The 12,420-nt window shown below is 34.1% G+C and overlaps 1 protein-coding gene across 2 annotated transcripts; it reads left to right on the plus strand.

Moving 5' to 3' along the window:
- Nucleotides 1–429: 429 nt before the first annotated feature.
- On the plus strand, nucleotides 430–11,661 carry LOC126686953 (threonine--tRNA ligase, mitochondrial 1). 2 transcript variants are annotated; one of them, XM_050381268.2, is made up of 21 exons: nucleotides 430–725; nucleotides 837–1,074; nucleotides 1,540–1,599; nucleotides 2,254–2,343; nucleotides 3,097–3,171; nucleotides 3,297–3,425; nucleotides 3,506–3,595; nucleotides 4,158–4,246; nucleotides 4,329–4,425; nucleotides 4,504–4,590; nucleotides 4,982–5,066; nucleotides 6,753–6,847; nucleotides 7,178–7,210; nucleotides 7,301–7,387; nucleotides 7,841–7,933; nucleotides 8,415–8,507; nucleotides 8,600–8,821; nucleotides 8,971–9,042; nucleotides 9,813–9,884; nucleotides 10,194–10,305; nucleotides 11,359–11,661. In XM_050381268.2, the coding sequence occupies exons 1-20, from the start codon at nucleotides 460–462 to the stop codon at nucleotides 10,287–10,289; spliced, it is 2,169 nt and encodes a 722-aa protein (XP_050237225.1). In that variant the 5' UTR covers nucleotides 430–459; the 3' UTR covers nucleotides 10,290–10,305; nucleotides 11,359–11,661. The 2 variants fall into 2 exon arrangements, with proteins under 2 accessions (XP_050237225.1, XP_050237224.1); XM_050381267.1 differs by lacking the exon at nucleotides 11,359–11,661 and having other exon boundaries at nucleotides 10,194–10,497.
- The last annotated feature ends 759 nt before the right edge of the window (nucleotides 11,662–12,420 follow it).

Consider the following 12,420-nt stretch of genomic DNA (forward strand, 5'->3'; position numbering starts at 1 on the left):
CAAGAAGAATAATATAGAGAAAGGAAAAACATTTTGTTAATCAATTAAAGATATGCTTAATTATACATAGTTCTAATTTAAATATGAGAGCAAATATGAATCAATTTTCTAGAATCTCCAAATAAATAATGTCTAAACTTACATAACAATAAAATAGAATCCTTAAAAGTTGGGTCAATTATAATTGATTTATTTAAATTCAAACATCAAAGTTAATTGTTGCATATTTCAACATAAATAAAAGAAATTTGGATCTATAACAATTATGGTGACATTGACATCAAGTTAACAAATGGGCCGTAGTTGGCCATTTGTTTTCTCAAAATCGGAAGCCCAATAAAACCATAAGGCCCATGAAAGCTATGTTGACCCTTGGCGCCCAAGTGTTCGGCTTCAAACCCACGCCATATAACGAGTCAAAAAGCCCTAAACCCTCTTTTTCAACGCTAACATTCTGTTATGCTGTGTACTGCTCTGCTCTTCACTATTCGCCGTTACTCTTCTCCTACTGCTCTCCTCTCCAATCTCCCTCGCACTCACCGGCGATTCCTCTCGTCATTTCCAGCAGCCACAATGTCCGCCGCTAACAACGCCACCGCCAAGGCTCCTCATCCTAAAGACGAAGCTTATCTCACCGCAGTAATCGAAAAACGCATCAAATTGTTCGAATCCATCAAAGAAGAGCAAATCTCGCGATTTCAATCGCTCGAGCACGATACAATTAAGTAAGACAAACAGAATAAATAATTCTCCAGCTCATTCACTGCTAATGCAGCGAAGTTTTGGTTTAATTAATTTTAATTTTAATTATTTTGTTTGTTTTGCTGTTTTTGTAGGATTAGCTTGCCGAATGGGACGGTGAAGGACGGACAGAGATGGTTATCATCTCCGATGGACATAGCTAAAGGGATATCGAAGAGTTTGGCTTCGAATGCTTTGATTGCTCAAGTTAATGGCTCGCTTTGGGATATGAATAGGCCGTTAGAGAGTGATTGCGAGCTTAAGATTTTTACATTTGACAGTGATGAAGGTAGAGATACCTTTTGGCATTCTAGTGCTCACATTCTCGGTCAGGTAAACATGTTTTTTTTTATTTAATTTTTTATTTTGTTATTTCATTTATTAAGTCTGTCTATAGGATTTTTTGTTCAAATGATTTTATAGAAGTGTAGAACTCGAGATATTCTCAGGTGAACCTAGTCCACCACGTAGGGTTATGAACGGATTGGATTATTAAATAAATGAGATTCAATAATGATGTGCTATGAAATGATTGGATTATTTATTGTAATTATGCTACGTGGCATATAATCCTATGCGGTGGACTAGGGTCACCTAAAAATTTCTCCTAACAATCTTGACATTTAAGTCTTTCAATTAAACCAAAAAAAAGCATTTTGAAAGAATTCAAGTCATGCCGTAAGTGCATGAAGCCTAGATATGGTTAATTCAAAATTGATGTAATGTTCTTAGTTTTAATGTTTTATTCTTTTGAACAGATATATAGTTGGTTTAATTGTGATTTGTGGTCTACTGCAGTCACTGGAAATGGAGTATGGGTGCAAGCTTTGCATTGGGCCCTGCACCACAAGAGGCGAGGTGATGCATTAAGTTAAAACTTTTTATTCTTTGTCCTTTAAGATAGGTAACAAGTAACAGCGCTTGTTCTTTTCAAACAAAAAAAGTTACTTGATATTGATAGATAGATACATATGCTGATTGTTTGCTTGCTGGGGAAAGTGATTCTTTATTTTTCTTCTGGCATAAGAAGGAACTGAACTTTGAAACTAAAATATATGATCGTCTGCTTCATTGTTTTAATATATCTATTTGAAATTCTCCTTTTATCTTTCTTTTATCAAAGTAGTTCCCTGTATTTTGTGAACTTTAATTGGTTATGGCTATTAATTAAAGGCATTCACTCTTAGTTGCTGGTTTAGGCTGTAATATGTAGGATGTGCTGCAATTAGCAGAACTCATGGTCATTGCTGCATTTCACCCTATATTGTCTATGTTTCTCCCTTTAGTATGCATTTCCTAATTGTAATAGTCTAAAAATAATTTTGACTATTAGGACCTGTTTATTATGAATGGTAATGCCGTATATGTGGCCCACACACATTTTTGATAGATATTCGTTACTTGGTTACTCCACTCATCTATATTTTATTTCTTTTTTCTATCGCTGCTTTATTTTTATATCTTCAACCAAGTGACGTGCTCATCTTATGAAAGTATGAAATGAATTTGCAGGGTTTCTACTATGATGCATTCTATGGTGAATTGGGCTTGAATGAAGATCATTTTAAGAAAATTGAAGCTGGAGCATTGAAAGCTGTTTCGGTATTGTTTCATTTGCTATTTTTAGAATCGTGTATTTTTCTAGAACACGGAAGTTATTCTTATACTGTTTGCTACTACTTAGCATGTCCATTACATTGCAGAGTAAGCTGTCTATTCTAATGATCATGGTCTGGACAAATCTTAATTATTCATATACTCTAGATAATGTTGAAGGATCTTTTGCTACAGTTATAAAAGGTTTTAAGTGGGGATGTATAGAATATCTAGATTTTGGAAATGCAGGCTAATATTACATTTCATGTGGGAGGCACATCCCAATAATCACGATGATGATATTTGAGCGTTCGTTCAAGATTTAGGATAATTTTTTTTAGCTAAATTAATAATTGTTCAAGTGATAATTGATGCTCGATATCTGCATGCATATCATTGAGAACCTCCATATTGTTTTGTTGTCACTAAGTTTACATCGAAGTTCCAATTAGACAGTTAGTGCCACATTATAATTTCTATCCATTGTTTCTCCGAAAGATGAAAACTATGGTAAAAATGGTCAACACTTTTTGAGGTGACATAATCACATTTGAGTGTTTCATAGGGTTCTGGCTTATCCTCTTTAGGCTCACCTAAGGCTTCCATTGGATTGCAGTATTGGAAAGATTTTTGAAAGGAAATGACACATGAAATTGTTCTTGTATTGGAATGATATAGTAACCTTCATTTTTCTACATTGCTAACACTGATAATGGCGCTCTTCAATGTAAGGTAATTAATTTTATAATATAACTTCAGGAAAAGCAACCTTTTGACCGTATTGAAGTATCAAGGGAGCAAGCACTTGAGATATTTTCAGAAAATATTTTTAAGGTAAATTTAGCACTGTGTTTTTTATATTGAAATAAAATCTCCTTATTTTATTTATCTATATTTCTTCAGCTTTTTCTTATGCTTCACCTTAAGTTACATATACATAATTTATATGTTATTGGCAGTTAGAAATCATCAAGGAACTTCCTGCAGACAAAACTATAACTGTGTACAGATGTGGGCCATTAGTTGATTTATGTCGAGGGCCCCATATACCAAATACATCCTTTGTGAAAGCTTTTGCATGTTTGAAGGTGGGTTATTCTTGCATGTTTATGTTTTTTTTCTATTAGTCTAAATAGTCTGTTTTACTTATGGATTTATGTAATTATAGGCTTCATCTGCTTATTGGAGGGGTGACAAAGATCGTGAAAGTTTGCAAAGAGTTTATGGGATATCATATCCTGATCAAAAACGGTTGAAGGTGATTTTTATTTTTTTGGCTCGTTGAAATTTTTGTTTTCCATTCACAATTTCGGATGAGACATATGATCCATTATGATGTTCTGGAAATAATTACGTTAGGTGCAAAATTTAATCAACTGCATCATGTATTAGAATAATCAGCTGTAAAGTAAATTAGCTGCATGCATTTCACTTGGCATATTTATGACTTATAAGTCATTCCTCGTATTAAAGTATGGCTAGTGCTTGAGTGAAATTGATAAGGACTTCAGTTTTGAGGTGCCAATTAACGCTTTATTTTATTTTGATATTATATATCCTACAAATATAGTAAAATAAATAATATGATCTAGTAGTCTTAAAGCACTAAGTCGGTCTCTCTCACAATAATTTGGATGCAATACATGATTTCACTATGGACTCAGGTTTATGGATGTTTTCTTGTCTCATGCAAATATTGGCATTTGAAACTCAAAGATACCTTTTTTGTGTCTTACTACTACGGATAGACAGGTTTTTATGAATTTAAGGGGTCATCTTAGTAGATGGCATATACTTTTGTCTGATCTTTTCTTGTTCAGGAGTACCTTCAACACCTCGAAGAAGCAAAGAAATATGACCATAGATTGGTCGGTACAAAGCAGGAGCTTTTCTTTTGCCATCCGCTGAGGTACTTTAGAGGTTCATGTTTGTATTCTAGTTAATGAAGAAAGTAAATGGATATCGTCTTATTGCAATTTTTTGAAGTTCAGTCCAGGAAGTTGGTTTTTCCTTCCGCATGGAACTCGAATTTACAACAAACTAATGGATTTTATGCGAGTTCAATATTGGGAGAGAGGCTATGAAGAGGTTAGGATTCAGTGTTGGTTATTAATGTCATACGATATAATTTTGCATTTCCATGCTTAGTTTGATGGGATTTGGCAGGTAAAGACTCCTAATATTTATAATATGAAACTTTGGGAGACTTCTGGCCACGCTGCAAATTATAAGGAGAATATGTTTTTGCTTGAGGTGAGTTATTTAGATGTATTTATGGTGGATGAGTATTTTGTAAGGCTCCTTTATATATTTATGATTATTAAACAAAAACTAGTGTTGGCTGGTCATTTTTTTGTTATTGGGGAGAGACATAGGGCTGCCATGTGAATTCTTGCGTGTGTGGAGAAGGAACAGAGGGTAGGGTTTATTGAGATACTTGGGGAGCTGGTTCAGGGATTCAGGGGGTGTTACTCTTCAATTGTGCACTAAAATTTTCATGAACTGTATAAAGGAAAAAGATTGAAAAAAAAAACGTAATACTTGATTTGCTTTTTGATGCAAAATTTGTACTTTAACAATCTCATGGATGGTTACCTTCCTGGAAAGAATGATAATCATACAACCGTCCTTTCTATGTGAGCAGATTGAAAAGCAGGAGTTTGGTTTGAAACCAATGAACTGCCCGGGCCACTGTGTAATGTTTCAACATAGAGTCCGATCATATAGAGGTAAGATTAATTTGTATATAAATTTCACTTTTTAAATGGCACCTTTTCTTCTTTGTATGTTTTCAATATTAAATATTAGATAATCGAGCAATTAGCGTATGATAACTTTGTTGAACACAGTTTTGCTTTGTTTCTTTGTCTTCTGATATGCTAGAAAAAGACCGTTTCAAGTTTCGTGTAACTTGAATCTGCATTGCTTTTCGTGGAACAATGCTTGGCAAGTTCTTTGTTTATGATATTGCTAAATTTAGCTTTTACTGACAATGGCAATGCTGTATTCATCAGTGTACTTTACATTAAGGCTGATGCTTCTCTAGTTTTTTCATCTTTCATATCTGCCCATATGTCTTGTGCCATTTATCTCCTTGCCTGTATAATTCTCAGCCAGACATCGAATCTGTAAAGAAAGGTTTTCTAATATAAAAAGGTATTTTTAACAAACCGGTTTGACCAGCTGGTTGAGCCAGTCAAACCATGAACAGTGGCCCATCCAGTTCAGCCACTGGTTCGGCTCTAAAACACTGTTTTTTTTCCTACGAGTAAAAAAGTTGGGCCTATTCATAATGTCTTCTCACCTCCCCTCATTCACTATATTTCCTCCACAAATCATGTTTTTTTTAGTCTGATCCTGTTTTTTTTGCTTTAGCTCTATTAACTCGAAACCCTTTATATGCATGACGTGTCAAATTTCTGCTTTGCAAGTCATAGTAAACAAATAAATCACAAATAGTGACTGACTAGTTCTTTTCCTTGTTGCTTGATCCTGAGAAATGACTTGTCAGTTAGACGTATTATTAAATCTCGCATTTTAGTTTCAAACTTTAAACCAATAAGATTATGGTTGTTTTATAGAAAACAGACCCGAAACTTGTATTAGTCGGGGAAAGTTATGCACTTATCACATATAAACTATAATAGTTTATGTTAAACAAAAATTAAATTATACATACTGCTAGTATTGTGATTCTAGTTTTGAGTTGGTCCAAAACAAATGCAAAATCACTTCTACATAGATGTGCATGGTTATGAAGTCAGAATTATTTAACAAAATCTTGTTTTTAAGTATGGGTGAAATTTTATAATTATTTACGAGGGGCAAATGCAAACAGTTAAATATTTCATGCTATAGGGACATTTTGTGGCAGTGGGGGAGAGTTCATTTACCTATGCTAGAACCATTCTTGTATTCTGGTGTCTATTGATTTTTTTTTTATTATAGAATTATAGATAAGCAAATGCAATGTAAAATGAGCCTGTAATGACCAAGTAAACTTTTTAGATTCTGATGGGTTTTTAAATCAATATTAAGAGGTAAGTATGTTTATCATTTCTTTGTGGGTACTTCAATGAGGTGATGGTAAAATACATTAAATATGGTTGTATTTTCTAGCCAAAACTCTCACATTTCTGATTTTGGGAATTGTAGATTTTAATTTCTGTTGGTAAATTGGACATACTAAGCGGTAAGCATGTTTGCTAGTGATTTGACTAAAGATAACATTTAAAAGGGGCAGCATTGCATATTAGTGTAGTGTGCAATGTCAAGCTAAAACTTTGGCAATGTTGATTGTGGGAATTATGGTTTGTAATTTCTGTTTATAAATTGGACATGCTAGTTTCTTTGCTATGCTCATATGTTCCTTTTCTTTTTAATTTGTTATCCTGATTGTCTGATGTGGTTTTCAGAGCTTCCTCTCCGGCTTGCTGATTTTGGGGCATTACATCGCAATGAGGCCAGTGGAGCACTCACTGGATTAACACGTGTGCGAAGGTTTCAGCAGGTAACCTTTGCAGGAAGACTTAAGTCTCTCTTTGTAGCCACTGTAAAATGGAATTCTATCTTGTTCTGTCAAATAGCCCTGCAAATTTAAGAGTTATTTGTAGTGCCGCTTAATTTCACCTAAATGGTGGCATTGAAATTCTTATTCAAGGTTACGGTTGAGCTTTAGTAATGAGTACACATCCCATGTGAGTTTTTAACATATTGGGCGGACATTTTTAATAGGGCAGTGGACATCTTAATTGAACTGCCCAACATCGTGTTAGTTTGCTGTGGTAATCTGCTGGTACTTCTCCTTCTCTCATGGTTTTCTTATTATTTTCTGTCACAGGATGATGCTCATATATTCTGCAGGGAGTCACAGGTGATTTAAGACAAATGGGTGGTTGATAAAATTATCAAAATGTCTCTCTGGTGCCTTACTGATTTGTAATTTATTGCTTTTCCCTTTCAGATAAAGGACGAAGTGAAGGGTGTCCTAAACTTCATTGATTATGCCTATAAAATTTTTGGTTTCACTTATGATCTAAAGCTATCTACGGTAAGGTGATTTATGGATTCTCGTGCTGCTTGTTTGTTTATTATGTGAATTTTGTGCATATACGAGTCGGTTTTACTAACCTGACAAGATTCTTTATCTTCTTTCTCCTATTATAAAAACTCAAATATAAGAATGTTAATGAAACTATTGTATCAGTAAATATTCCTTCGCAAACTCTACTGGTCAATTTCAAGTAGGTTAAGTGTACTTTTAGCCAAACGTTTTTCTTGTTTAATGCATAGCTGTTGTTGCATACATTTGTTAGTGTTTAGGATCTTAGATACATTTTCTCTGTGGTGTGCTCTAATTTTTGGTGGATGCTAGTACTTGAGTTAATGATACTTTTATGTTGGTTTGTGCTTATGAGTTTAATTCTTTTAAAAGGGCTATATTCCTTTTTATTTTTGGAACTAAAAAATGGATCTAATGTTGGGATATGATAACTGTTTGCAGAGGCCAGAGAAATATCTAGGGGACTTGGCATCATGGGATAGAGCTGAGGCTTCTCTTAGAGATGCATTGGATGATTTTGGGAAACCTTGGAAGGTATGCTGTTATTCAGTTGATTTCTTTCCCTCTAATTTTGAAGTTCTGGTTGGTAATGGTATTGATGTTAAATATTGTTGCATTTTATCTTTCTGGTGATCTTTCCTTATTGAAGTAACCAGGATTGCTCCTCTCACAAACTGTAAATTTCTAAGATTTGAGTTTTTTCTGATGAATTTTTTAATTTGGCTAAAAGAATAGATAAATAAAATGAGGAAGGGGGCATGGTGATTAGTGTTGTAGAGATTTTTAATGTAAAAGCTATCCTCTTAATTATTCTATGGCCTGTAGAGCAATCTCTTTCTAATTCCAACCTCACACCATGTTCCCGGAGGCCGATATTTGGACAATTGGATATATAACAATGTAGTAATATGCTGTAGGATCCTTGAAAACATTATTGGTTTTCTTTTTGTATGAAATCCTTACTCGTTTGCTTGCTTTGCCTCTGGATGTTTACTTCTTGGGTTGTCTTGTACAGATAAATGAAGGCGACGGAGCTTTTTATGGGCCTAAGATAGATATCAGTGTATCAGACGCATTGAATAGAAAATTTCAGTGTGCCACTCTACAGGTTGAGATTAATAGACTTTGTTCTTGCTGGCATTTCTTTGTACTCCTTTGCAGTGTTACAGACTAGCTACTTGATAAATCCTTTGGTTGCAGCTTGACTTTCAGCTGCCAGCTCGTTTTGAGTTGGAGTACTCGGCAGAGGACGAAGCCAAGAGAGAAAGGCCTGTTATGATACACAGAGCAATCCTAGGGTCTGTTGAGCGTATGTTTGCCATACTATTGGAGCATTACAAGGGGAAATGGCCATTCTGGCTGAGTCCTCGTCAAGCTATTGTCTGCTCTGTTTCTGAGAAATCCCAGGAGTATGCAGAGCAGGTTAGCTAGATAGCTTTATGCTAATTAACTTGATGGTTTAAGATACTTTTAAATTCTCACAAAATAATAAGTTGATCTGATATTTTTAGGATATTATAATGTCTCAAAATGGAACACAATCTGAGTTATTTTCTTGTCTTCTGTAACAGGTACAGAGTCAGTTGCACAACGCTGGCTATTATGTTGATGTTGATTTAACAGACAGGACAATCAATAAAAAGGTATCTTCTCCATTCCTTGCATCAAAAATAAAATTCTGGAGTTTTTTTAGCTGTCTTGAATATCTATTTTTCATATTCCAACAAATGAATTAAGATGTATATCATGTTAAATGTGTCTAAACGCAGGTTTAGGATCTGATGGGCGGTAACAAAATAATTTTAGGAACATTGTTTTAATTAAATTGCATGTGATCTAATAGCTTAGATGTTTATATTATAGTGCATGATGATCATGTAGATACATTTTATTTAGTTATAAATTTAGATTTTTGTTTAAGCTTTAAAGAAAAGATAATACAAATTGTAGGCTGTTCACAATCACAATGCATGGTGATAATATAGCTTTTTTGTACAAATCATTATGGTAACCTGCCATGTCCTGTAGAACACTGAAGTATTTAGAATAGCTGGAAATTTTGCTATAGTTGGAATTTTTTTGAGTGTGTGATTGACTTGTTCATATCTTACGAGAACTCATGGTATTTTAAATTATAAATTGTTCATCCCTCAAGTTGAATGGAACAAAGAAAATCATATTGCTGTTTCATTCACATGTTGCTGTTAAGAGTCTTATATTATGTTTAGACATTATTTCTGCACTCTTTTCTATTTTAGTCCATTTCTTTAACGATGGCCAGCCAATTGCTGTTTTATCATCTTTTCATTGGAATATATGATTTTTTTCCTTTTTCACGGTCAAAGATAAGGATGTCTTCTATGGGGATATGTTTTTTTCCCGTCTGTTTCACTGATACTATATATTAATGTAGATACGGGAAGCTCAGTTGGCGCAGTACAATTATATATTGGTGGTGGGAGAAGATGAAGCCAAAACTGGAGAGGTACTTTTTCAATCCTGTTTGAGTATTTTAGTTCATACTAGAATGCACATCCAATGTGGGAGGTGAGAGATAACTTTTGCCTAAATTAAAGTCAGTAACTATGTTGTGTATGAACGAGAAAAAGGAGTGTTACTTCATTAAAAAATCTTGTTTTTTTATTCTGCCGAACAATGACAGTCAAAAAGACAAAATAGGTGACAATAGATCATTTCTCCAGGAACTTTCTGTCAATTTAATTTAAAAGATCATAATGAATAAATCATGGAAAGTTCTCAATTTTGAAATGAAGAATTTCTCTTTTCTTTCCAGGTAAATGTGCGTTTAAGAGATAAGGGTGATCGCTCCATGAAGACTATTGAGAGTCTACTCCAACACTTTAAGGAGGAAGTGGCTGCATTTCACTAGATGTTCAAATATTGAGGTAATTATGTTATTATGCTCAATTATTTTTAGAATTTTTGGCTTTTGAAATCTCATTTGAAGTTCAGTGTATTTGTAATTGCGGTCAATTAAACAATGCTTTATATTTGATGCAATGAAAGGAGAAAAGAAAATTGTTTAGACCTATGACATTAAATTTAGAAGAAAAAAAATGCATTTTGCATTCGTTTTTCGCTGTTGTACGTTTTCAGTGGTATTTGCTGATGCAGATGGTTAATTTTCAGAAAATTTAGCTTTAAACTTGGGAATTTTACTATCCAAAGAATCATTTATATCAAATCGGTTGGCTATGCATAAACTCATTGCTACTTGGCAAATTCGTAAATTTTTGTATCTATCTTTAATTTAGCATTGATATGGCAGTTATTATATAGTGTATAAATAGGCTATGACAAACATATTTTTTGTTGAACAGCAACGTGTTTTCCGTTCTTTGTTCTTTGTTTATTCCTAACCATTGTGATTTTTAGTAGGGAAAAGGGTCATTTATACCCCTATGGTTTATCTCCAGGATCAATTAAGCCCTCAACGTCCGGAAAGGTTCAAATATGCCCCTAACGTTTTAAAATGTTGGCAACCAAGCCCCTAATTTTGACGTAGAAATGAAATGTTAGGGGCCTGGTTGTCCGAATCGGGGCATGATTGTTCATTTTCTAAGACGTTAGGGGCATATTCGAACCTTTTTGTACGTTGAGGGCTTACTTGATCCTAAAGCCAAACCTTAAGGGCATAAATGACCCTTTTCCCTTTCTAGTATCATATTTATTGGTATCACTAATATCGACTCTGATTAATAAAATCATAGGTTTCAAATGAATTTTATATTTTAATATCATTTGGGTAGAAATTTTGAATGGGAGGGCCATTATGTATATGTATATATAATATACTAGTGTCCTTTTGCCATGTAAGCTTGATCCTTGGACGATATCTCATATGATAGAATGACAATTTTTAATTGATAAACCGGTGATAAGGTGAGTATTAGCTGCTAGTGATTGTTGCTTGCAATTCGTTTTTCATGAATTTGCAGCCTTGGAAAACTCTAGAAGAGTGCTTTGTTGCTTGAATGATTGATGTTGCTGTCGACTGGTCTGATGCTTAGAGAGTTGTTCTTTCATTCCTCTCCAACTGCTCCTCTTACTCTTTTTGAGTTGATGAAAGTAAAACTTCTCTCGTAATTGATTCTGGATTAGGCTTTTCGAAAAATACGAGATTTGGATTTTTAGGTTTCGTACAAATAATGTTCCACATTTAAATAGTTTTTTTTTCTAAAAAGGTATTTATATGATTTGCTTCTTTTTCAATCCAAATAAAAGATTTAAATTTAAAGTAATATTCATTTTTTTATAGACCAACAGAGAGTGTAGAGCATTTAAAATATGAGACAGTAAAGAAGCACTTGCGCAATGTATTTAAAATAAATTTACTTCGAATTTTTCAAATAATCTAACTTCTTCAAAAATTTAGAGAGTCAACATGTTCCAATTATCATCGATTGTAAAACCCACAAAACAATCCTAGCAATTCTAAAGTCATAAAAATTCACACATTTACCTCTCCTACATTCTCCATTAACATGTGTACAATTTTTTTGTTTTTCATTGATTATTTCAATTCCTCTTTTAGTAGAAAAGTGTGTTTTACCCTCTAAATTTGTTGTTGCCAACCCCTAACTCTACGCCAGCCAATAGCGGTCTACCTTCACTAGCCAACAATGCGTGCTTGCTAGCCAGCCAGACTCAGGAACTAACTAACTTATTCCCTTGCCACCAGTACATCAAATGGATCCAGTGACAACAACTTGTTCCCAATGACAATAGTGTACTATATAGATCCAACTTCTTGTTTGTAGCGGCAACAAGTTATTCCCATAGACGTTTTGTTTCTACCAACTTCTTTTAACATTTTAGCCTTTATCACAATAGCAAATTTTAACTACACCAGGCCATCCTTCATCAGCGGCTTACCTCCACTGTCCAACACGACATGCTCACCAACCAGCCCCAACGTTAATAATGTACCAAGCAGACTCGGAGGCTAACCTGTTTGTTTCCAATTGCATGAGTGTAACCAGTAGAACAGCACCACATTT

This window comes from Mercurialis annua, linkage group LG6 (genome assembly GCF_937616625.2).
Source record: "Mercurialis annua linkage group LG6, ddMerAnnu1.2, whole genome shotgun sequence".
NCBI lineage: Eukaryota > Viridiplantae > Streptophyta > Magnoliopsida > Malpighiales > Euphorbiaceae > Mercurialis > Mercurialis annua.